Raw genomic sequence first — 27,506 nt, 5'->3', positions numbered from 1 at the left:
GATCATGGCTGAATTTAAGGGGATTGTCTGAGGATTTTTACTTGGTCGTCAAACCAAGATCTAGAAAGTATATTTTGGAGCCGGAATACTAAGACAAGGAGTTACACATTTTGGAAGCTGCTAGACAAAATGTTGAACAAACTGAGGTCGAGGGGAGAATCAGAACAAACATGGACTGGTGGTGTTTATGTGGATTTCAGTTCATCAGCAAAGTAAAGGCTACAGTTATGAGTGTTAGCTCTAGCATCGCTCATTTTATTCTGGGGTGAAAAAGCGCATTTGTGACTTCACATGTCACTTTCATGTGATAGTGTTACTAACGTTACAATTGTTACAATCGTTAGTCCTGTGAAAACAAAACAGAACACTTACCATAGCTGCAGGGGATCCACTTTGTCCGGTCTATACTATCGATGGGATGGCCGTATCCTTCAGCACAAGTTTCATGGTCCGTGTGGCTAATTCTATTTTTTTCATAATAATAATCCTAATAAGTGAAATGTTCTGAGCAACACGATGGTTCTTGAAGTTGGCTACCAGTGTATTTGGATCCATATCCAGAGCAAGTATAGCCATAGATTCAGCGGTCAGTGTTTTTGGTCGGGATTCTTTGAAACATCCGTGTATTACCTGGTCTCCCCTGTTTATTGTCGTAGCTAACACCCATAATTGTAAACTATGTTTTTAGTATCGAGTAATTGTTAAATCTATTACTCCAACTTTGAGCAAACTCCAGGCAAACTCTCTGCTCCGTGATCGGGCATCTCAGGTGCTGCAAGCAAATCACTCCGCCCAGGTAGCAGAAGTACCCGTGCTTTGCCTTTCTGATAACATAGTTCCCAGTTAGTATGCGGTTAGAATATGGCTCATGTGACCTTGTTGTTTGGAACCAGTTACCTGCAGGATCTTTGCTGGGCTAAGCTAATGCTGTGCGAGTCACGCAGAGTTACATCACGCACAGAGATGAGATGACATGTCTAACTCTTGGGGTTACAGTTACAGTGACTAAGTCCCAATAAGTCGGCGTGTTCCTTTAAACTAGCTGCAAGGATAATACGTGGACACTGTCTGCCAACACATTGTGGACCTTCCTTCTATCCTTTGGTCTTTAGTCCCTCTGTTTTGCGAATAAAGAACAAAGACCTCTTTTCCCTGTAATAGGACTGGCATCAACACATACTGTCTGTAATCACATATTGCTTAATATGATTGCGCAGAAAAAGTGTCAATTTGCTAGCAAAGTTCAGAAATATTAGGCTAACCTGTAAGGGATCAGTGGGTTTTAGAGTTCTTCTCTGCAGATCCAGGGTCTAATTAGCTTTCACGACTGCAGCCTTCCTTTGAGATAAGGGTAATCTATTTCCTCCCACTTTGAGGCAGCTGGGAGCCCACCACTGTGGTCACTTACGGAGTTTCCTCTCTGTCGCTGTGGGTAGAGAAGGTGCTGTGTCATATTAAACTGGGAAGCAGTAATGACGCACGGTGTGTTCACACCTTTATTTTGGATCATACCCCCCCCCCCCCCCCCCAAACTAGGAAATGACACTGTGTTGTAGTCAGTTCCAGCTGCCTCATTGCTAACAGAAACATAAAAGTTTATTGAAACATTGGCTCCATATAGCCTGTAACTCATTCATGACTGGAACATTTCAGTGGTTAATCAACTTTCCACAGCAGCACCAAATCCAAACTCTGTTTATTCTTGAGATTCACAGAAAAACGTAACTGAAGGTGTTTTCCTTCTCTGGTGGAGCACGGAAAGAAAGAATACTTAAATGTGATTAGGAGTCAAGGCTGAAACTGTTTTGGTTGCCTATCATAAATAACAACGACCGCTAGTATAAGTATAAGCTTATGTGATAAATGGTTGCCAAATATGGTAGAAACATCAGGAAAGTGTAGTTTAGTTTTTCAGTTCATAATCATATGACGCAACCCTTTGGCTGATCCAAACTATATTCACATCATTAAGAAAGCGCACAGCAATTCACTTAAGACATGGAAACAGGAAATATGAAAATGTCCTTTATTCAAGCCCGACTTAGCTTTGATTTGTGCATTTCATCTTCTTTTATTCTATTCCCCCCTTTATTGTTTTGTTGTCTGTGAAGCACAAACCAGTTAGACAAATCACACACGTTATAGTAGCATAAACACACAGGAGTATGAACATGGCATTTCTAATGAGGTAAAAAAAAAAGAAATTATAGAAAAAAACTTCTTGATGGGAGGATATAGCTCTCAAAGTTGTTGATATGTGAACCCGGTGAAGAGTGGCCTTCGTCATTGCAGATAATAGCTCTGACAAACACCCTGCCCAAGGTAAGCCACTGTTGGGAAACTCCTCCTGAGGATGTCTCTCCTAACTGCCTGAGTCAAGAAACCTTGGTGACCTTGTGTGTTGCCTCTTCACTGCTACCCTGGAGGGAGGCCCAGCAGCTGTTGGGGCTGTGCTGCATTGCAGGGCATCTCTCTTTCTGCTGTGTCCTCTCGAACAGTGGGCTGCTCGGAGAAGATAACCTCTTGGTGTCATTGCTAGTTTATAACACTAAACGGTTTTCTCTTCTTCTGTGTCCTCTTCTCTTCTGGAATATCTTTAGACCCTGAACACAACACGTACAGCAGAGTACAGTGTTGTTGACCTGCTTTTTCTCCATTCTGAGTCTAGGCCATTGAACCACTCTTTCTTTACTTTTTCACCATTCACTCTCCTGTCCTTGGCTGTAACCACACTGCCTCACTGTATCTCTTGTCATACTATAGACAAATTCAGCAAACCTTTATTTAGTTAGACTCTTATTTCTCTTTAGATTCTCTGTCTCTTCTGGTTGGCCTCTAGTTCTTTGTCTTCTCTTTATTTACACTATTTGTCTGTCAATGTCATAGACTCTTTCCAGGAAGCCCATATTCTGTATTATTTTCCCTATGTTCTACCATGAGATCAATGTCATGTTGTGTGCCCTATTTATGGGTTAGACCCTCAGAGGTGTGCAATAACTTAAGGCTATTTAGATATTTTCTCGATAATTGTTTGTTATTTATGTAACTTATGATCTTCGATTGGGAAGCAAACACCTTCTTCATATACAGTAGTTTTGTTGCATTGATAGTAGCCACCGTTTTCCCATAGAGAAATGTTGAATGTGATTCTGTACTTAAGGCATCACCTCTACTTTTAAAATAGAAATTAGTCCGGTCAGTCTGATTTAACATGTTATATTTTGTGTGTTGAACTATAACCAACAGTTTTTTTCCTGTGGTAGAGGTTGGAGGAATTTTGAATGTGGTTCCCACTTTAGAGCACCACTGTTCTTTCTCCTTATTTGAAGACATTAGCCTAAAGTAAGTTGCTGATTTGTTAGATGATGTTTTTCCTGTTGCAATGTGGTTAGTGGCTACTTTCAGCACCCTGGACAGCTCCTCTGTCTGTTTCATTATACCACCCAGCCCTGCTGCACCATCCTGATACTGTATGTGTATTTTTAAAGCACCAACTGATGCCCAAAACACTGGAAAATGTTTCTACAGGTTCATGTGAGGAGCAAGCCAGTTAATGACTACAAATCCCATGACTCCACTACCTAACTCAGGCATTCACAGCTGCCTGGAAAATACAGTACATGTGCTCTAAATAAAGATACTTCTGTAGTTAGAGGCCAAACAAAGCTAAGTTATCTGGAACTGAAATGTCTCTGTGTCAGCATCTAACAATAGTTTTATTTCCTTTAAAACAAGTCATACTCTTATCTATAACTGGATGTTGTGGTGTCACATTCTCCAATGATGTCTCAATGGAGAGAAAACTAGCTGACATATACTTTGCAAGAATGAATGTGTTTCCTTCAAAATCAATTCAGAGCATGTTCATATAGATTTTTTTTTAAATTTAGTTTCTTCTCCTTTTTTAGGCTAAAACTTGTGTTTTAGCTCAACAAATACACGCTATGATCACTTAGAACTTTTTCAAACCTTGACAAACCAGCTTTTCACTCAGATATCAAGGGAAATGACAAAAAAAGGCACCCATCTCTTTGCTTTGAAGAAGATAACATATAAATGCAGTAGTGCCCGAATGACAGATGGAAACATCAAAGCCGATTGGTGGGTTGTAAAAGAGTCATGTGCTTACATGCTGTATTTTATCCCGTTATTATTTGGATGCTAGATTACTCCTGTTTATAGATTGGGCAAGTCAACAACATATTCTGTTTACTCTCACTGAAGTCCTTGATGAAGAACTGATTAGGATATTTAAAAATACATCTATCGGGATGCTGAGACATTAATACTCTTTATCCTATTTGCTTGTGGGTTTCATGCTCTATGAATTTTCTCTTTTCATCCTATTTGGAACATCTGATGTATGATTGGATTTACGAATGCCCCCAAGAGCACCCGGCTGAAATTTGAAATGGTATGTGATGGAAATGCAACATTTTGCACCTTGCACAGTGGGACAACCAATGCATATATCATCTAGGAGTCTTATATGCTTTATGATTATGGTCCATTACTCAGGCTGACTGACAGAGCTTTTCACCGGAGTTGCTCAACTGGAACAGAAGTTCTCATGCACAAGTTAAATTACAGACACGTAGCTCGTTAAGAAACTGTCCATCACTCCCTACTGCTCACTGACAAACATCACCTGCACACTTGCCCATCTTGTTTCTCTCTCGCTTGTCTTTAACGTGCATAAACACATGCACACAACCACAGAACTTAACTGGACTGGTTTTGTCATATTTGGTTTCCCTCTCGCCTCCCTTCCTCTTTTTCCTTTTTACCGTCTGCATTTGCCATGGGGGGGGGTGTTACGGGACGTGACAGGAGGAGGACCCAAAAGCAGAGTCGGAGCAGGCGGGTTGAACGTCAACAAAAGACTTTATTAAGATCCACAAAAACACAGGGAAGGCAAAGTCCAAGACCAGGGAATCCAAAGCAAAAAGTCCATACAAAAGGCAGGTCATGGCAAGGCAACAACAAGGGAATAACCTAGGGAAGTACTCACAGGGAAATAACGGACGGAAGGAACAAGAGGGCTTCAGGAACGCAGACGTAAACGGTCTAGCAGGCTCGAGGCCAAAAACAATGACGCAGCACTAGACAATGGGAACACAGAGGTTAAATACAAGAGGTAACGAGGTAATGGGGAACAGGTGACACATCAGGTGAATCATATCAGGGCGGGGCAGGACAATCAGACAAACAAAGTGAAGTCAGACAAGACAATACAAGACAAGACAGGAAGCTGACTACCAAAATAAAGCAGAAGCATAACAAACACACACAGGGAAACATAAGACAGAATCTATGACACCAGACTAGGGAGAAAACCAGGACGAAAACACGGGGAAGGCCAGACGGGAAAATAACCCCAAACAAAAACCCCAACCCACAACAGGGGGATTTACAACCGTAAATGTACCGCTGGGACACGGCTACCCTTTGCTTTCTTTTATATATTTTGATCTTTATTATTCAAAATTAGATCCCCTACAGCGGTTCTTATCCTTTATCCTCCAGAGGCCACCTCCTCCCCCACCCACACCCCCTGGAATACTTGACTGAAGTGGGCCTGGATTGGATCCTTTGAACTCAGAGAGTGGTGAGTATGTGACTAAGCTACAATAACAACACAATAAAAATGAACAATGGGGAACATGATACATGATACATGAACATATATAGCAACTGGTTTTCTATTCAAACTCGTGAAAAATATGCTGAAGTTACATCTGATATTGAGACATTTTTCCTGATCTTTTAAAGAATGGGCTTATGTGAAATCTGAAAGAAAACAAACACACAGACAAACGTCTGTGAACCTCTGGTGCTCACTCTAACACATCCATCAAAACAACTCATCAAATTACAATTTACACTACTGCATGTGAATAAATCACTGTGCTGCATAGTGTCCTGCACCATATCTGGTAGCCAGCTCTTTTCTCTAGTTCTTTCTCTGTATTTACATATATTCTTCATTTTCATCACTATTTTACAACTTTAGGTAAGCTATTAAGATTCATAAGTTGTCATCTATACTGTAAACATTTTATTTTTAAGCATTAAAATTCAGGTTTAAACCAATGTTTTAAACAAGATCTCATTACATCCCCACAGGACTTGGAGCGAATGTATTTGTGTTGTCCACATTGTAGAGTCTCTCTGGAGCTAAAGGGCTAAAATGTGAAATGGGATTTGTAAATAAGCCACTTGCCAGGAGCTAAAGGAAAAATGCTCAATCTCATTTCCATACGTCCCAACTTTACCCAGATTTACTGTAAATGTCAGGGTACCCGTTTAACATAGGCTACATAACTATTAAAATATACTGCTTATAAATGTCTTGTTGGAGCCTCTAACTGTCAAAATCAATTGTCTCATAATCATTTAGCTCATAGGCCACCACCACCACTCACACACTACTTCACAGTATAAGATGGCACAGTAAGAGACATGTTTTTAAAAAGGAAGTCTTATTTGCCTAAATCACTTTTGTCCAATAGCTTTATGATGGTGATGTCACAAATATATATTTTTTAAACCATAAAAATGTATGGCAGTAACAATGAGCACTTAAATGCAATAATGTAAGATTTACTTACAGGTCATGACTAAGCTCCCTTATGGATCTAGTTAGCTCTCGTCCACATCATTTTAATACTTTTTTTAAAGAAAAAATTGTAGAATGAGTTAACATCTTCTTTTTTAGATGTAGATACAAATGCAAGCAAAACTCGATATAGAACCTCAATGTCATCAACTTTACGTAAAAAACAAGAACAATAATTGACATTTCTTGAATTCCATTATCCTCCAGCTTTTAAAATTTGAGTTAAAATATAACATTAAAGAACTGTTTTGCAGCTTTCGTGTGTCTTGGTCGTTTTCTCCTTGTCATTATATTTGTCTGACAAAGTGTTGCGATGACCAAAAGATCAATTTTGGAGGTTTTGGACCTACAAATCTTTGCTTCCTCTTTCAGTCTTTGCACTGGTAATGATATGTTATATATTTGCAGGACATTAAGATAACTTAAAAACAGTTCAGATGTATCAGCCCTTGCTATACTGTTGTTAAACTCATACATGCTTAGCATATGCACTCAAAGCTATATATTTATTTAATGTTTTGTTTAGTGGCCTTGGAGCAATTGATCTCATCTTATTACACTCTATCTGTCGTCAGGTAAACATATCCCTATTGTGCTAACAAACTAACAAACTGGAAATGTAATGCTAATTATTAATAGGATACATGAAAACTGAATTCTAAACGCAAAGTTTTTAACCGGCATCTAATTATTCCTCCACATATGAATCTGCATTCAGACCACTTTCTTAATATACTGATAAACTCTGAATCTGCTGCTACTGTACATAACCATGAACTAGGCCTACATTTCTACCTATTATATACACATGTTACTGTTTTTTCACCCTAAACTGTAATCTTTGTAAAGTCAAATGAAAAAATGAATTTAGTTTTGTGTTAGTTGATTTTTAACTGGGGTTCAAAACTCTCCGCACCATGAACAGCTCCTCCAGCTGCAGTGTTTTAACGGCTTCATTAGACCTCTCAGGCCTCCTCCAGCAATCCTGCTTTTGTATATTTTGAATGCACCAAGATACAGCAAGGCTCGTTGATGTGATGAGCTTTCTCCACACAATTATTAGGGTTACATAATTAGCATATACAGTATTTCATAGATAAAGGTTTAGGAGGTCACTTGACCGGACCTCTCATATCAATCCTACAGCAAACACAGTTTTATACTAGTGTGTATTACTTCTTTATTTCATTTTTAATGAGCTTTGTTCCTGGACCAAGAAAAGGAAATAAAAAGAAAAATCTATAAGATTTAGTTTTCTTGGAGGAAAAAAGTTCACTGCCCATGTAATACAAGATCAATCCAGAATTGCAATAGGAAACGACTGACTACTCTTCTTCTCTACTAAATGAATACTGTTAATACTTTCCAAAATTACAAGCAGTACAAAACAAAGTTGTGGTGTCTGCCAGAAAAGTTAAAATAGGATTGTATGTGAAACAGGGAGATAAGGAGCTGTACCAAACCCCCCGCTCCTCCTCTGCCAAAACAATTCAATAAAACAGACTTGAACTGAGCCACACATAAAGGAGAGTGGTGCCACTAGATAGTCCACAGACACGAACACTAGCGCCAAAGCTTTAGTGAACAACAAAACAATCTTCTCGCTGAACAACCCCACATCCAGACACACATCATGCAAAGAGAGAGAAAGAGAGAGAAGAGAAAAGAGAAACACGAGTGTTGCCAAAGTGAAGAAAACCCAGACGCAGCTAAGCAGAGAGTTACATATTAAATATTTCAACATACAGTATATCGTTATATTTGTACGTCCTAGTTATGTGGCCCATTTATGAATTGTGTTCTCGTGAAAAAGAGCGTTGTATGTGGCAGGCCTCTGTCCGTGGGGCTAAAAAGCGTATCAAGCCCCCCGCTGAGGGAGATGAAACTGGAGACGTTTCAAGCACCGACACAGCGCTGATTTTATGGTTTATGTATCCTGATTATGTTTACTGCAGTGGACACAAGCTTGAATACCACAATAGAGGGGCGTGACTAAAATGAAATTTGTGTTTGAAGACCCCTGCTCAAAATCAATGACACACTGAGCGCGTATTAGAGAGAGAGAGAGAGAGAGAGAGAGAGAGAGAGAGAGAGAGAGAGAGAGAGAGAGAGAGAGAGAGAGAGAGAGAGAGAGAGAGAGAGAGAGAGAGAGAGAGAGAGAGAGAGAGAGAAGGCGGTGTCTGGTGACCGAGGAGGAGGAGAAAGCTCCCGGTCTTCTCGTCCTCGCAGCTCCCTTTTTGCAGTCTATCCTACAAGCAGTCGGGTGCCGCCGGAGTGCCCGGGGCCGTGGACTTATTTTTCCCTTGGAATCAGATAAATTGGAAACAAGCGAACTATCCCAGGTAGGTAAAGTAGTTTTCGACTTTCATGATGCTACTCCCGCCGGACGGAGGATAAAGCAGATGAGAGCCGAGACAAAGCTCCGTGGGGGCGGCAAGTGTTGACGCCGCTAATTGCTTTTTAAAATTGGCGGAGGGGAAGCTCGCGAGCTAATGGTTTCGCGCGGTGCCCCATCTGGCGCGGCGACAACTCTCCAATATGTATTATCCGATTAGAAGAAGGGTCAGCATTTTAATAACATGAGCACGCCACAGTCATAAACTGGTTCGTTTAGCTGCTTGTTACATTCAATTTTGACATGTTGAGCTATCATGCGTCACGATAGGAGAGTTCTGTGTTCTGGAAAGTGTTCGATATTACTTCATGCTGCTATCTAACACTTTGCTGCATGCTCCTGTTTCTGTTTTCTCACTCTGAATGGCTCTATCCATCCTATGTCTCCCTCTCTCTCTCTCTCTCTCTCTCTCTCTCTCTCTCTCTCTCTCTCTCTCTCTCTCTCTCTGTGTCTTTCCCTTTAGAAGATGTTCTTCTTTCTGCTACCTGTCGTGGCTCTCTTGCTGAGCAGAGAAACAGCGGTCTCCGGTATCAGTGACGACAAATGGCTGAGCACCGTGGCTCAGTATAAGGACAGATCCTGGAACAGATTCAGAGATGTGAGTTTACCTGAGAGACACAACATCTCGCCGAAAGGGGCATTATAATTTGTGTGTGTGTGTGTGTGTGTGTGTGTGTGTGTGTGTGTGTGTCAGTCAAGAGCTACGCCCTTGATACACCCTGTGACCACTTGAGCTCTCGCCAGCAGGCATAATCCACCTTTGAGAAACTCAGCAGGTTCGAATCCTGGTTGAAAGCAGACTCATAGACAGACAGACAGAGAACATCAGGCTTTTGCATATGGTTTATAGCTTATTATTCGACTGACTGAATTATTTTCCCCGACCAAATTGACTGTTTGTATTTGCCAATGTTGATTTTGTTGTGGGCTTTTATAACTTTTGATAATTGATCATCTATATCAGTCAGAATCACAAGAACTGAGTTTTTCCCTAACAGCTGAAAGTCCAGTGGCATTTCATAACACACAGTGAAGAACAACGTGTGCAGTAATGGTTTAGGTTTTGTATGTCCACACAGGAGTTAGTGCTTGTGTGTAGATGTCTGTGTGTAGTTCAGATGTAAACCCATTATGGTGACTCATTGAGGCTCAAGTCTTTAGGGATATTAGGCCTAAGATGGATGATATTGTTTACTGAGAAGTGGCTATGTTAGCTCTACGGTTGACTGTGGGTCAGCTGACTCAATGAGTCAATACAGATGCAAAATTGATGTGTAAGCATTTCAGTTTCACTCTTGGATAAACCATGATTGTCTAAGATTTGGCCAAGGTTTGAAACCTTGGTTGTTATGGTTAAAATGCCGATGAAATGCTCTGAAAAATGGCTTTGAGGCTTTGACTTAAGAAAAACTTAGTGAGTAAAGCCGGTTCTTCATACAAAGATCTTGAGTCTAAGCATGATTCTCTGCAGTGACACCAACATGTAGGCCTAATTATTGTGAAATAAGAACTAAAGCGTGTATTCAGCCAGTTGCTGTGCAGCCACATTGTTCAAACCCAAAGATACCGGATGCATCGAGCTGAATGTCGTGGGACATGTGTATAAAACGTTGCACAAGACATCAAGAGTATTTCCATTTGATGAAATGATGCATCCATAAAACATATGCAGTCCGGGGTTTGAATATTTTACTCAGTGTAAACATTACACAGCTTCAGTGAAGAGCTGGAAGAGAATATGTGTGACGCTGCCAGACGGTGTGATTTTAACAAGCTTACAGCTACTTAAGGGGAAACTAAAGGGGTTGCTTGTGTTTGAACTGGATGCTTCGTGTCATGGACATAATGACTTCAGTTACTCTTGGTATTTGGATAGACTTTGGACAAGTATGTTCTTCTCACAATGTGTTGACTTCTACAGTCTTACTCTAAGATCTGTCTCTGGTCTCAGCTGGAGAATGACAACAATGCTAAACTAACATAATCTGCAGTCTAACCAGTCGTCATCAGGCTGCTGGAGACAGTAGGGTAACCACTGGCTTTGCGTTTTGATACTATGCTCCATGTTCTCTAAAGATTTCAGAGAACAATTTTAACTTTGGTCTTATTAGAGCCGGCCTTCCCCTTACAGTTAGGAATTGTCAATGTGAGAGACAGTATTAGTCATGTCTGTATACACTCAGTCAAGGCTCTACTACCTGCAGTGTTGTTTGTGTGTGTGTGTGTGTGCGCGCGCGCGCGCGCGTGCGTGTGTGTGTGTGTGTGTGTGCGCGTGTTCATGCGTGCGCTACCCTCTCTTTATTTCACTCTGTGGTCTCCTGTGCAAGTGAAACTCATTAACAGGAAACTGTCAGTGGAAGGCGGAGGACAAGAGCAGAGAGGAGGGAGAGAGAGGAGGGGAGAAGAGGAGCAAATGGATAGAGGGAAAGGCTGTGACATTTATGTTTAATATTTCAAGCACTGCTACCAACCTGCTGTTGTGTTTATGTGTGTGTCTGTGTGTATTGTGTGCCCTATCACACCTGCTGGGTGCAATTTGTCTCCTGCAACATTGGCTGTCTTTTGTCCCACTGTGTCTTCTTTCCTCCTCCATTCTGTCTTTGCTCATTTCTCTCCTCCCCTCTCTGGTACCAACCCCTTTAATATGACAGGCAGCAAGGCCTTAGACTAGGAAAATGTGGTTCTGTATTTGAACCTAAAAACAACCATTCTTTAAACCATCAACCACCATAAATTGGATTATCTGAAGATGTGATCATGATGTGTTCAAAGTCCCTTTTTACATTGTGCGATTTATTCCCAGATGAGTTGACAATTGTGAGAAATGTGTGGTGAAATGACTTGTCGATCATGGCCTTAAACCATACTGTTTGACATGTCCATAACAGCGTATTTAGAGATGACGAAAAGCAGGCTGCTTATACATTTTGAAAATTTAGGATCAAAATCCCACACTGATTTGACTGATGCAACAGTCTAAATTTACAAAGAATTTGAATTGAAATGACACAGAATACAGTAGTGAGCTAGCCTTTTTACCTTGCCAGCAGTAGATCATTTTGTCTTACGTCTTTCATGGCAATATTTATGGGAACGTTGGTAAAAAATATATAGGTATACTATTTATGGAAAAAACAGCCAGTTCTTTATCCTTTTTTTTTTTTAAATGAAGCCTCAAGTGAGCTCCATTATGGATCTATGTTGACTTGATGTCATAATTGGCCACCAGATTTTAATCATGTATTATCCTTTACACCCTGAAGTATCTGTTCATGTCAATTACAATCATTCATGTTTCTCTGTCAGTCATTCTCACCCCCCTCCTCTTCATTTTCATTGAGTCATGAACTCCCCATTTTTCCTCCACGCTTCTCTCTTTCACTCATTTTCTTTCTCTGGAGCGACCCTGTGCTTCCTCAACCATAACCCTCTCTATATCCCCCTCCCTCTCACTCTGCCCTCACCCATGACTCCTCCTCTCTGCTGTTCTCCCCTGCCTGCCATGTTTTACTCTGCATCACTGATGAGCCACTTGCTCCCTCCTGCATAATGCATGAATGCCCATTTGTTAGCAGGGGAGCTGGTGCAATAGTAAAACAGTCAAAGTTCATGGGGCTTATCTTGAAAACATACTGAAAATATTTAAAAAAAAAAGTCTTTTGCCTAGGCACATTCTGAACAGCTGGACTGTTGGAAGATATGCATAATGCAGACAGAGACAATTTTATTCTAGTCCACCTCTATTGAGGAAGGAAATGCTTTAGAACTAAAAACAAATACCGCTCATTACCATCACATATTGTTAGTTCAAAAAATGTTCTTCAATCAAAACAAAGCCAGCAGCTTCGCTACTTGCTTGTACACTTTATTCATCTAACAAAAGGACTCATTTGTGGAATTAATGACAGTGTGTCGGCTTCAGACTGACGTTTGTGGACAGCCTTGCTGGCTGAGCTAGACTACACACATGCCACCATTGTGTAACTGTCTGATTAGTTGAGTTGTCTTGTTCAAAAGTGTTATTTTATTTTTCTAGTGCAGTGGCTTTGGTTCAAGTATGCTATATGCATAATATTTCCTAATCTTACATTTTTTTCGACCGTCTTTGTTGCACTTTTGCCAAATCGCTCATTTTAATATATACCTACAATGTTTTCATTTTCCTTAGGTTAGAATCAGCACTTTAATTTGCATGAGCTTTTATCCAAATAAAGTATAGCAGCAGTTAATATTAACACATTTGTATGTGGTGCTGAGTTCGACTGAGTTTCTGTTTCAAGCAGGGTCAACTCTGTCGTAAGCCTGCCGCTGCCTCGTGTTGTTGGCTACATCAGAGTGTTCTGCTCAGGACAAAAGGGAATATTGGAAGGCCCTGTTGCTGGAACATTGGTTGGAGCAGCCGCAGTAAAACAAAAGAGCTTATTAACCAATATACAGTACATCTGGTAACAACAGCAGGCTGTGGTGCGTGAATGTGTAACTATAGTGATTTCCACACTGTCTGGTAATGCACGTGTGCTCTCTCTCGCTCTGCGAGACACATTTACAATCCATACATTTGGAAGTCGAGTGAACCTGAGGATGCTTTTCCTGAAGTGTATAGACACAATTACAAATACAATAGACACAATTGTGACTGATAATTGTAGTCCCTCACCATTTCTAAATGATTTCCCTAATTGCTTCGCCTCGTTCACCTTGCGTGTTAAAACCGCTGACCTCAATCTTCTGTGGTCTTCGCATTGAAAGAAAGAAATACTGATCATTTGGAACTAAGCTATTCTAGAGGTTATTGAAAGATTGGAGATCAGCATTTAAAAAAGCTCCTGGTTTAATTGCTTTTTAGACAGCAGTGAAGCCTTTCAGCTAATACTGCACATAATATTATGGTCTGTTTGTTGCTGAGCTGGCTGGTTCGAGCCAGTTCTGCTATTCTGGCCTGAGCGAGCCTATTATTAGTAAATGTAAGTTGTGCATGGGTAGTTTGTATTTTGTATTGAGGTAAAGGCACAGTGAGCGTTGGTGTCTGAGAGTCTGTACATAATGAGCATAGGTTTGATCTATCATGAGACTGTGTGTAGAGAACTGATCATCAGGACCTGCTGATGCCATGACTGGGATCAAATATCTGAGATCTCAGTCAAGTGGGTACGTAGACATTGACCTACATACGTTTTTTTGGTACAGACCACAATGTATCTGTTGTACCAAAAGCACAAAAAGGTCAAATCTTTAGACTTTTTACTAATTCTTTCATCAGATTGACTGATTTGAATCCAATTTTGCCAAAAAATACACCTCTTTTATTTCTCTTGGGTTGTCTTGTATCTCCTTCCCATCTCCTCTCCTCTCTTCTCCATCTTTTGTATCTCTTAGCTGAATCTCTCTCTGCAAACAGTGACAGAAAAGCTGTCATTGCCATTCAGGCAGACCTACTTTTATCCTCAAGAGGAGGAAAAGTTGTTTTCACACTTCTGAGCCTGTTGTTTGTTTTTACTGTCCTCCTTCCCTAACTTTTTTCTTGTTTCCTTACCAAATCCGGTCTTCCTTCCTGCTTGCATGCTGTCAGGTTCACAGAAATGCAGTACATCTTTTTTATGAGCCACGTCGGATGTGTGCTTAATATTTCCTCATTCATTTGTGTAAATACATGCCGTCTCCAAACTGTCTACACATTAGCTGGCGGACCTGGTGGCATGGTGAAAAGCTTGGCGAGCCACAGACCTCCAAGTACTAAGTCTGTGTGTGCATATACGTGTGTCAGAGCGTGTGGCCTTTCTCAGCTCAGCCTTATGGTGACGATTAAATATTGTCATCTTTTACCATTAGTGTTCACTTTTCCAAGACGACAATCTCTCCGGGGCTGCCAGTCACCGACCCCTGCTGTCTCCCTTTATCAAAACAAGAGGACTGTGTGTGTGCATGTGTGTGTTTACAGCATTTAAATGTTAAGTGTTTTTCTGCTATAGCGGCCGCCTCAACAACACTATTATTTTCCTTTTTAAAGCTGGGCAGTGTGGTAGCTTGTGTTACATGTTTTCCCCTTTTCCATTGATGGAGGAGAGGGTTTTGCTTAGCTTGCATGTTCTTTTTTCAGCCCCAGTCTGACACATTCATACCTGGGAGCTTCCCACTGAATCCAGATGAACTGTCCGTCTTCTGTTATGTATAATGTTTGTGTGTGTCCTGATTGGCTGGTTGCGCAGTTGAGGGGGAAGGGCGGGATGCGGTTTAGAGAAGCAACTTAGGCGTGACGAACCCTGGAGTCACCTTCAACTTTTCTTTGAAACACACACACACACACACACACACACACACACACACACACTGGAGACATACAGTATTCCCTTCAATTAAGTGAAGACTTGGGTGAGCAGCTGTCATTCTTTCTTATCTCCTCTTTGCTCTGTCCTCCATTTCACTTTCTTCTCTTAAGCCTACCTTCTCCTCAGACCGTTTATCACCTCCATGCTCTCCTCCTGGCTCTTCCCTCCTTCGTTTTTATTCACGTCTAATTCTTGATGAAAAAGTGCCCTTAAAAATAAACCTTCTCGCTCTCACACTTTCTATTTCTTTCATCCCTATTTCCTCTTCCACGCTTTCCTTCTGCATGCACATTCCTCCCTCCATGTTATTGATTTTAAATGAGAGAAGGTTGATTCTTATCTCTGCACTGACGGAGATTCTTCTGAGTCATAGCCCCTTTAAACTGACTCATGGAAAATGTTCACATCTCTCTCCAGCTGCTGTCTCTGCATGTGTACCAATGCTCACCCAAACACACACACACGCAGCTTCCCATCCGCCCTTAGGCTCTTGGAACGATCGATCAGTAAATTTACAGGGCCTGGTAACCGTGATTGGAGCCTTGATATAATCAATATGAGTGTGAAGAGGGAAGAATACACACACAAACATACATACGCAGACACAGGCTCACAGATACATTGGAGGACAATTAGGTCACAGGCTAGACAAAAGGTCACTGTCCCTTGTGACCAGGAGAAATAGGTTGTGTGTGTGTGTGTGTGTGTGTGTGTGTGTGTGTGTGTGTGTGTGTGTGTGTGTGTGTGTGTGTGTGTGTGTGTTTGTGTGTGTGTGTGTGTTGGAGGGTAGAACAGAGAGAGATAGACACAGCAGGGGAGCTAAATGATTTCCAGTGTAATTTTGGCTGACGATAAGAAAGAGCGTATGGGGGGAAAAAAGATATATGGTAGGAGAAGAGAGGAAGAGGAGGAGCATTCATGTGAAGCCCATCCACACTGTGGGCAAAACAGATGGACGGACGGAGGATTGAAGGATGCGGAATGTGGAATCTGTCATCAATAAAGTGTGTGTGTGTGTGTCTGTGGTTGTGTGTGTGTGTGTATGTGTGTACTTCAGTCAGCTTTGTCATGGCAGCCCCTCTTAACTCCCTTCTCTCTCTCTGTGGGGAGTGTCTTTCTGTCCATCTATTTGGCTATGATAAGAAGCGCTCCTGCTAAGCTGTTGATTCTTTTAAAGAGATTCTGTCTGCTTTGCTGCTTTTGTTTAAAGATTTACCAAGATAGAGAACAAACACCCTCAGACCACTGGAAAATACCCTGAAATACATTCAAAAAATCAAGCCAAGAAAGGTGATATGCCCATTGATTGTCTTGAACATTTTGGACAGGCATTTTTGGTTTCAGAGGATGATTCTAACTTCTCCTCTTGCTCCACCATTAGGTTGACTTTTTTTTTGTGGTAAAACAAAGGAATGGATATCTACAGACATCCATGTCCCTCTCAGGATACATTGTGAGCTGCAGAAGGAGCTACTGTACATATACTGTATCACACTTATCAAATGGCAGCTTCATCAGGTCCATGTTTTCTTTTGTTCAAAACTTTGGTTTATGACCAAATACCTGCAATACTAATAACATTCCCGTCAGCATCAGCTGTGATTTGTGTTTACTGCTAATTAACAAATGTTAGCAGGCTAACAGACTAAGTTACAGCATTACAGAGGATTCCATTGCTCACCAGAATGCTTTGTTCATCTGTTGGGGTATTTTGTTAAGGATCTAATTAATGCACACTACATTTCGCTTAACTATAATGTAACTAACGATCACTAAGTCATATGTCAACTTTTTCAAAATAAAATTGATTATACAATATACAATATGAGTGCTCAAGTTGACACAAAGATTTTCAGTTTCCATTGATGTCAAACTGAGAAAATCCACATATCCCGACATTTGATAATGTAGAACCAGTGAAAGTTATTGAGAACTATTCAATTCAAAAAATTACCAAAATTATAGTTTTTACTCATTTTCCGTCAGTCATTTGATTGATGGTTCGACGAATTGTTTTAGCGCTAAAACACATTCACTCTCATTTAAATTTCAAGTGTTACTATGCTATTACCCTGCATGTCTGCAGTTGTTTAAAAAACACATTTTTCTAATGACAGGCAGACAGCTTTCTGTCAACATATGTTTGTCATATTGTAGGGTTTCAAATTACGTCTGTAGCAGCTGGTTTTGATGGAAAGGGAGGACTTGTGTGTGTGTGTGTGTGTGTGTGTGTGTGTGTGTGTGTGTGTGTGCGTGTGTGTGCGTGAGAGAGAGAGAAAACCTTCAGACCTATGAACAGAATTGTGTACAGTTTCATGCATAAATATGCATAGCTTGTTTTGATCATCATGGCTTAGTGTCAGAGGGAAAATATAGCTGTATACTCTATAAGTCAGAATATTTTTGTATGTCTTTGTGTTTCTGTCACCATTGCAATTAATGAAGCTGTCACCCCCACTGTGCACCGGTAGTGATCAGATGTTTGGCTCTCTCTATGTCTCTGTATATGCCAGTGTTTGATTTGTCTTGTAATCTGTTTTATAAGTTGAATCTATGAGTGGAGATGAGCCATAGCAGCCCTATTTTCCTGCTTGTTACTCTGCCAAATAGAAAGTCTCTGCTGGCACAGTGATAGCATTGTTGTGAGAGTGTGAGGTCCTGGGTGTTTGCCTTGCAAGACAGCCCTGGAATATAATAGACACCTTTAAATCAAAATTATTTTTACACAGCAAGAGAGATAAACTCTCTAATTAGGATGTTTTATGTCCTCTTTTTGAGGAAGAAAATCAGAGCTCAAATAGGGTACTTTTGTATGTAGGTGATACATGAGTTGTCTAGTGCTGCTTGGATACAAATTGGCTGAGCAAGAGAATTGTCTTGATCCTAAGGACACATCTTCTCTTACTTTGGTTTTCTTTTGTGGTGCTTTCTGCTAAATGCTAACATCAGCACATTAACATGCTTACATTAGCAATGCTAACGTGCTGATGTTTAGCAGGTATGAGATTTACCATGTCACCATCTTAGCTTAGCATGTTAGCCTGCTAACATGTGCAACTAAGCATTAAAAGCAAAGTACAGCTGATGGTGATGGGAATCTCATTACTTTTGTAGGTTTTTGATCATAAAGCCAAGAATTGGTCAAAAATCTCAAATTTGACTTGACGACACCATATGTAAGGTCCGGAGATCATAAAGATTACAATTCATCCTCTGGGGACCATTAATACCTTTACCAAAGTTAATCTTACATACTTTGTTTATGAGGCAGCCTAACATATTATGTAATGCAGCGGATTTTATTAACAAGCAAGGTGTCTTGCACTAATCACATTTAAAAGTAGCCATGCAAACCCTGAGTGTCATAGTGTGGAATAAATCACAGCCAGTCAGTTTTTTGGCCTCTGAAACCATGTCAGACTGAACAGGTCATTATCTAATTTGCCCCTGAGGGCTGGGATAAAGTTTCTGTTTGTGTGTAAGTGTGTGTGGTTTTGACAGATCTTTTCTGCTTCAATAATTCAGGAGGTGTCTGCTTCTGCAGCTCATGGGATGCTCCTGGGAGAGAGACAGAGAGAGAGAGAAAAGATGCGGCAGATCTGTTCATTGTCACTCTTAGTGCCTTTCCATATTCCTCACTGCATAATTTTGTAGTTTTCAGCAGCTAAGTAACTTCCTGCTTTTCTCTTGGGAACTCTCTGGAATTATGGGAACGAATAGCTGAATAGTAGAAAAAATACTGCATGTAAAGTTGTGGTCTGTGTGTGTGTGTGTGTGTGTGTGTGTGTGTGTGTGTGTGTGTGTGTGTGTGTGTGTGTGTGTGTGTGTGTGTGTGTGTGTGTGTGTGTGTGTGTGTGTGTGTGTGTGTGTGTGTGTGTGTGTGTGTGTGTGTGTGTGTGTGTGTGTGTGAGTGAGTGTGAGTGGGCGCGCATTTGTACATGTGTGTGGACAACTCAACCATTGGCCCTCTGGGTTATGTAGTTAGACATTGTTAGGTTCTCCAAAGACTCCCGGGAAGTGAAAGTGAACTGACCGCTGCTTCTTCTGACAGTCTCTCTCTGTTTCTTCTCTGCTTTTCCCATCAGCTCTCTGAAAATAATAAGACTAATAGTGTACAGCCATGTTAGCAGCCCAGTGCTGTACTGAGCCACAGTGGTGGATTGTGGTAAATGCTAGCACATCTAAGTCTACCGTGTTAGCATGCTAACCTTTGCTAATTAGCACTAAACATGAACTATGTCAGAGGTTGATGGGGCTGTCATTACTTTTGCAAGTAGTTGGTCAATATTTAAAGTATTGGACCAACTACAATGTTAAACGGATAATGGCGCTAGCGGAAAAGTTTGATCACCAAAGTGATCGCGCAATCATTCTGCGGGGTTCACTTATTTCAGTTTGGACCAAAGTGGTTGATGTAACGAACAACCTACCAAACTACTTTGCCATAGCGTCATACCCCTACTAAGACTAACAAAAATGCCCAAAATAGAGATATAATATCCAAATTACATAACATTTCCTGTTGTTAAATGCATGTCCTCTTAGGATGGCAAGGTAGGAAAGAGCCTTTACACTGTCCTCCAGCTGTAATCCAGGAATTACATTTCACTACCATGTTGTTACTGTCCTCTCTTAATGGAGAAAAATCCAGTTTACTGTTGGGGTGCTTCTGCTGTCAGAGTGGGGGGAGTGTGTCATTCCTGCTCTGTGTTGCGGGTCAAAAAACAGACTGCTGCTGATCTGGGTGGTGGGGGTGGCATTGAAGTTAGTTTCAGCCCGTCACTACACAACCACTCTCCAGTCAGATGTCATAGTGTTGTCGGAGTAACAGCTGGCTGGATGTCCTGTTTCAGGCTGACTTTCAAATCCAGAGAGACACATAACTAGATTTTAGCCAGATGGTGTTTTTATCCCTTGTACCCTATTTAAACTTTTTTTTGGTAAAATAGATAGATCCAGGTTTGAAGGAGAAACTCTAATTTAAAACTCATTTGCAATTAATTTTTAATAGTATTTTAGTGCAAATGGAGTGAGGAGTAGGTATAGATGATTATTCCATGGCTCGGTTGAATTCTAATGTAGAATGCGGTCTGTTATTTTCTCGACCGTTGCTAAGTATTACACACCGCTGTCGTAGACACAGTTCTGTTCACTGTGGAGGACAGCTTTCAATCAATCCGCTGAAAGAAGTCCGGATAATTTATCAGCTCTGTTGAAAAAAAAAAGTGGGTAAAGCCTGGAGCAACTTCTGTCCTCCAATTCAAGCAATAACAGCAGATCTGGTGTCCGTCTATTGCTACATCTTTATATACCGTCTATGATTGCTACGCAGTAACAGCCGTAGGGACAACAACACTAATTAGTTAGTTTAGCTAAATGGCAACATATTTAACGGTACCTTAGAGGTGTGTCAACATGCAGCGGCTGTGCAAAAAGGAAATAAGATGAATGAGAACATAAACGTCAGCATAAATATTCCTAAAGAAGCCATTCACTGTGTCTCACTTCACCGTCAACGCAAATCAGTTTAACGTGAATTAGAGCAGCCGATAGCTCACAACAACGCTTCAGCTCATGTGTCCATTCCTGCAGTAATTAAAAAAGCAGCTGGGTACTTTGGCCACCACGCCAGCACCCCATAAAGTATACGGCTACTACCACAGCCCGTAAGGTGGCGTTGAGTAATAGACAAAGGGTTGCATAAATAGCCACCGAGTTTACGTTGCTATGGACGCAGCATTCCAACCGTAGAGACGGAATGGACTATTTTCTTTAGCGGAAGCATTACAGTCGTATTTAAATCAATAAACTTAAATCAATATTTTGTGTCAAATTATTGATTTATTTGGTAAGTAGCCATGTAATAAGTGAGATAATGTAGAGCGAGGCAGTTGTAGCAAATACAACCCAATGGGGTGATCAGGACTTGAATCAGCAGGCGTACCTGTATACCTGGCAGGGTAAAATGGAACATGGAGTATGAAGTGTCATAGGGACATTCATTCATTTTAAAAATCATTCAGGATACCATAATTGACTATAGTAGTTAAACGATTGTACAAAGTAGCATTATTAAGATATGATGAGATACTCCTACAAGGACCCGCACATAAAGCGCCAGTCAACAAAGCTTGATACTGCTTTAAATCAACCTGGAATATCACCGTTACTTATTGGACAAAAACCTATTTTGCACACATTCTTTTTTTTTTTTTTTTGTGCGGATCAGATCAGATGAAAGACCAAAACCAAAAATGATGTGGTCATTAAATCATACAGACTTAAATGAAAGTAATTAATCACTGCAGGGCTGATGACTGGTATTTGGTAATCAGTATCTACATCTCTTGGCAACAGGTTGTGCCGTTCCTGTAATGTGCTGAATGTGCTTGAGTTTTGCATGTGTCATCATGAGCTGACTGTAAAAGGTGGTAATGTTATAAGAGCATACAGCATTCAAATACAAACACAAACTAGGTTTGCTTGGTGCTGCAGACATAACCAACTTGAAGGCTTGTCTTTCATAACCATTCAATCTTTCTTAAGGGTAAAAATATGTGATTCTGTTCTTGGCATTAAGATTTTTGTTTTTATTAATTAATATACAAAAAGACTCCTGCCAGCTCAATCTCCATGTGCTGTCGTCCAAAACAAAATCAAATTAACAGAACATATTTAAATTATAATCATGTGTAATGCTCCAGCAGGAAGATATCAAACTGAGAGCACTGCTTGGTTACCATAAGGCAAAAACTGTCTAATTTCAGCAAGACCAGAGGGGGGTCCAGATACAGAAGAATGACAAAATCAGACCTGTATAACAATCAATGTAAGTTTATCTCACACATCAAAATCCAAACAGACACAATTCAACTGATCCCTGGTGCCCCATTAGGTATGCATGGATTCACTAGCCTCTAGATGTATGTTTTTTGAGCAGTACGTACACAGGTGGCAGACTTAGTAGGAAAAAAGTTCTTTGTTCTAGTTGTGAAGCAATTTAGTTTCAGTTTTTGTGGTAAAATTACTGTTGCTTAGTGTCTTCACTTTGACAGTGTTTTCTGATGACTGGAAACCCTCCCACTTAGTTACAACCAGAGTCGATGGACTCACACAAACACACACACACACACACATTTTCTTGACTCCTTCACCCCTCATCTTTCTGTCTTTCTCTATCTCTCCCTCTCCCTCTCCCCATCTCCCATTAGTGTACGGCTGTGGTGATACAGGGGCACATTTTATGTGTTGACAACGGCTGTCCCGGTGATCAAGTAGTGAGACGGGAAATGACATGGGAAGAATAGTGAAGCCAAATGGCTAGTCATGTCTTCTGGATGAATAAAGGGAGATTGATTATGCAAATGTCAGGCTTCTATTGATGGAAGGGAGAGAGACCGAGGGAGATGGGTGTGGGTGTGAAAATGAATATATATTTATAGTTATGCATGTTGGAGGGTGACACAATTGTTTGACAGCTTTAATTAAACTTAGCTGAGTCAGGTCTCTGAGCTGAAGCTTCAATCACATTTTAATGAGACACACACACACACACACACACACACACACACACACACACACACACACACACACACACACACACATACATACACACAGCCCACAAGGAATATTGTCAGGCTCTCCTCTCTGGTCTCTGTCTTCCTTTGGTGTGTGTGTGTGTGTGTGTGTGTGTGTGTGTGTGTGTGTGTGTGTGTGTGCGTGTGTGTGTGCGTGCGTGTGTGTGTGCGTGTGTGTGTGCGTGTGTGTGTGCGTGTGTGTGTGTGTGTGCGCACTTCTAACCTTGAACACAGCAATATTTGGCTCGGTCCCAGTGACTCTCTCATGGATTTTGTTAAGCTGGGATGCTGTTGATCAATACATGGAGCTCCTTTTATCTGAAACAGACAGATAAAATGGGTCCATCACTGCCAATACTATAGCAGACATAGCTTTACTTTGGATTGCACTATTTATTAAGTATTGCCATTATTGGATTCATTTAGCCAAAACTTCATTTTCAAGTGCAGTTGACCTGACTGATATATATTCACAGGAATAGTATCAGCTTCAGTGTCCGTTCTTATTTCGGCTCCCATGTTAACAGGTTAGAGCTTGCACGCTGCCTGCGTGACACGCACGTCTCAGGCACGGCTCAAGCCGCGCCAAAAACGCTTGCATGCTAGAAATATTAAAAAAAACCACACTGACTGTTGGTTGGAAACAGATAAGGTCTCCCGACCTCCTCCTTTGCTTCCATCATAATTACATAATTACTCCAAATTAATATATGTTCCTAAAAGTTCAAATGTTAGCAGCTTAACTGGCTAGTCTGCGTGTTTTATAAGTTTTTGCTTTTGTTTCTTATTCATATTCTTTTTACACTTCCTCCCTTGTCAAGGACACGAAGCAAGGCAGCAAAAAAATATCAGACTTTGATATTCCTGACTCAGATTTTAAAGCTGTGCTAGTCTTTGACCTCCACTTTCGCAGTGGAGGTCAAAGTAAAAGTCAACATTTTGTGACGAAGCAGGTAGTGTGTGTGTGTGTGTGTGTATGTGTGTGTGTGTGTGTGTGTGTGTGTGTGGAATATAATTCTCCCTGACTGCTGAAACATTTAACGAAGGCAAAGAAAATTCTGGTAAAACACAGCAGAGTCTGATTCCTCACACATTTTTACAACTTCTTCCTGGGCACACTCTCACACACTTTTCTGTATTCATGCAGTGAATTTGTCAACATTTGCCTGAGCACAAAACACAACTCTGTGTGTTTAGTGGCATTACATAATGCCAGTTTGCCTGTTTATCTGACATATTATTTTGCTGTTTTTCTTTCATGTCTAACCTGATCCCAATTTTTCACTGATGGTACAAAAGGTAAGTCTGCATTTTCTTTTTGCTTATTGCATATTGTTTGTTGCGTGTGTCTGCGTATGTGCGTTTGTGTGTGTGTGTGTGCGTGCGTGCGTATGTGTCTGTGTGTGAGTTCATGTTTTCTAGTTGGTGTGTAATTGTGACTGGAGGGATTTTTTGTTTTCTTTTAACCTGGGTTACACACGCAAACACACACACACACATAGATTTGTGCCGCTGGCACGATGATTTGTCAACTTTGAGAGTGTAAGTGTGTTTGTATGTGTTTTAGCAGGTTGGTTAGTTACTACAGCACTGGCCTCCAGGCTTGTTGGTGGCAGCGGAGATTTGTAGCTCTGTGCTCTGCTCTCCCCCGAGTCTCCACACACTGCACAGTTTGATTTCACTGCGGTTACTGAAAACTCTTTGGCCTCTAGTTAACTTGACTGCTGTTAACTGGCGCAATCAGTTGAGAACACTACTGCGTTGTGATGATGAAATCCACCACACGTGTTACCTGTTACCACTGCACTTAGGATGCCAATCCTGATATGGGTGTTATGAGTAATCCCACTGACGGGGTTGAACTCTGACTGGTGTGTGTGACCTCCTGCCAGCTGGCAAACAGATCTTCAACCTTATTTGGAGAACCTCAGGAAACACAGAGTGAAAAACGCCAGCAGGATGCATTGGTATATAAATCAAACACACCTAATAGTATAGTGACACATGAAACATGTAATGACAATGATATCATTAACTTACTTGCTACAATGAAAAGTATGTCACTTCGTGGCATTACAAATGACATAAAATAATTTAAAATGTGATAGGGGGACTGTAAAGTCACTGCCAGTGAAGATCTTATTCCTTGTAGGGTTTTGAAAAAAAAGCAAATGTAGTGCTATAACATTTTTATTTCTTTATGTTTGTATGCTTCTGTACTTGTAACAATTTCCCACCAGCTCAATTCTACCCTCTGAAGCAAAAAATGAACCAGCAAGCTGTAAAGTGTATTTATCAAGAGGGGCCTCTTTTATTTTGCCACTGTATAAACCTTATCTTTATACCCTGTATGGATCCTATCCATCTAATAGAAAGTCGCTAGCAAGGCTATGTGTGACTGATGGTGCATATACTGGACGTATACTTATTATACAGTTTTTTCTGTACAATAGTACACATCTTCTGCTGCATTCATGACGCAGAAGTTCCCAAATCTATACTTCTCTACTTAGTTATTATTTTATAAACTGATTCAATAAACTTTGTTAAATGAGTCACTTTAGCTCAAGCAGTAGAGTGGTTTGACTAAAGAAGCTCAGGTTTTATCCCCACCTCCTCTTATCCACACGTCAAAGCATCATGGGACATTGAACCCAAACTACTACTAATGTATGTGTATGTAAAAAATAACTAGTAATACAATAATACAACTAGTTTTAACAAAACCGCCAAATAAATGCAATGTAAATAGATTGAAATGATACAATTAGAGGTGTGTCCCTGTCTGATTACAGTGTATGCTCAGGTAAATACCGGTATGATTTGTATACTTAGCTGCTTTGAAATAGCATTATGTTTAGCTTTGAGAAAAGTTTGGCACAACAGTAGCTTATAGCCAGGACACAAACAAACTCATGCACCACATTATTATCATCTCCAAAAAATGACTAATATAATTTTACCAATACCACTGCTTTATTTCCTTTACTGCTACCACATTCAATTAGATGCCAGTGACTTTTGATAAATCCCCTTAAATCTTACATTTACTAAGTTTAAATGGTCCCTTTTAAACCTAAAACAAATACAGATGGTCAGGTAGATGTAGAGCTTCCCTAGTCTAGTGTACTACAGAAACGTGCTTTGTTTATGATGCACGTATTGTGTTACTAACAGCACGTCAAACAGGAATAGGCCTGTAGTAGTTGTGTGTATCTAGTATCACCAACATAAATGAAGACATAATGGTGAAATATTGATGCGACGATATTCTGAACTCTGAAGTGTAGGTTACAGAGGAGTGGGAGAGATAGAAGTGATGGCGATATTAGAGCCAAACAGAGGAGTATCAGATTTGAAAGTGACAGCTCCATTACTGTGATCATCCATTAATAACCAGCCTGGTCATTAGTGTGAGAAATGAATCCAGGAGCTCGCAGAGACAAACAAATGCTAATCTCTGTTCTCAAACAGAGTGTCAACAGCCCTGACGTAAATGAGGGGAATGGAAAGTGAGCGGAGAGGTCAGGGTGAAGATATATATTGGCAAAGAGACGTAGTAGATGATGAGGGATGAGAGATGGAAGAATGAAGAAGGAGAAGAATGGGAATCTGAATGGGAGTTTAGAAGAACGGGAATCTGATGGGGATCACAATGGAATATGATCCAGGAGATATCAAAACAGGGTAATGGGAGTGAGGGGAAAGATGCAGAAACGAAAGAGAAAGGAGACAAAGAAGAAGTGATTTTTTTTAATTTATTTTTTTGGACCATGCCAGCTCCATTATTGGCATCATCTGTGAATAGCCTGCTAAGTCATTAGTGCTAGAAATGAGTCCTGCTGCAGAGAGACAAACAAACACAGTGCTGCTCTCGAGCATCAAACAGAATGCCAATCCTCAGCCATGTGTGTGTCCGCGCTGAACGGTAACAAACCATGCTAGGGGCAGAAAGAGAAAGAGGGGTCTGTCCTACTGTACGAGTCTTAATGCTGCCTCATTACCACACTGGAGGGAGCAAATCACATTTCATGAAGAAAATCCAGTTTCATCCCTCTCCTTAACTCTCTCTTTCCATTTCTTAGCCTTTCTGTGTGTGTGTGTGTGTGTGTGTGTGTGTGTCTGTGTGTGTGTTTGTGTACATGCCAGTAGATGACAGTAAATTGGTAACAGCTTAAAACTAAGTGAACATGAAATGTTATTGATCCTCACAGGGGAAACTGATTCTCTGTAGTATCTAAAGTAATATACTGTAGCATCGGGTTTTGCCACAGAGGTGAAATATAAAGCAATACATGCAATAATGTAATGGAAACGCATCATAGAATATAAAAAAACTAATTATCCAAGAGAAATGTAACCATAGTAACAAAAATATTAGCAATAATTCAACAGATGTACAGTCAACTGTACCAGTGGGAATTTAAATTATGAATTTTGATTGGGCGTAACGCTTGTTTTGTTGGCCCACAAAATTACAATTTGTAAGCGTGTGATTTTTCTGTACAAATAATTTCCTGTCATGGTGCAAATTCACCAGCACAATAGTTAGTGTGTTGATTTGTCTAAAAGACCCAAGATGAATGTGA

General features: G+C 40.6%; 1 protein-coding gene and 1 long non-coding RNA gene across 6 annotated transcripts in view; both read left to right on the top strand.

Moving 5' to 3' along the window:
- Positions 1–8,746: 8,746 nt before the first annotated feature.
- spock1 (SPARC (osteonectin), cwcv and kazal like domains proteoglycan 1) overlaps positions 8,747–27,506 on the top strand; it is a 93,917-nt gene continuing 75,157 nt past the window's right edge. For 3 of the 5 annotated variants that reach the window (XM_034883533.1, XM_034883536.1, XM_034883531.1), the window contains exons 1-2: positions 8,747–8,961; positions 9,478–9,612. In XM_034883533.1, the coding sequence (XP_034739424.1) occupies positions 9,481–9,612 (132 nt within the window). In that variant the 5' untranslated portion in view covers positions 8,747–8,961; positions 9,478–9,480. The remainder of the gene's footprint in view (positions 8,962–9,477; positions 9,613–27,506) is intronic. The other 2 variants (XM_034883534.1, XM_034883532.1) reach the window with 1 other exon arrangement.
- Positions 13,508–23,528, top strand: LOC117951701. Its single transcript, XR_004658229.1, has 4 exons — positions 13,508–13,518; positions 14,781–14,783; positions 15,233–15,243; positions 23,412–23,528. It is a non-coding gene; the product is annotated as an uncharacterized LOC117951701 (long non-coding RNA).

This window comes from Etheostoma cragini, chromosome 10 (genome assembly GCF_013103735.1).
Source record: "Etheostoma cragini isolate CJK2018 chromosome 10, CSU_Ecrag_1.0, whole genome shotgun sequence".
NCBI lineage: Eukaryota > Metazoa > Chordata > Actinopteri > Perciformes > Percidae > Etheostoma > Etheostoma cragini.
Note: the sequence above shows the minus strand (reverse complement) of the source record. Positions and strands in the feature narration are given on the sequence as shown.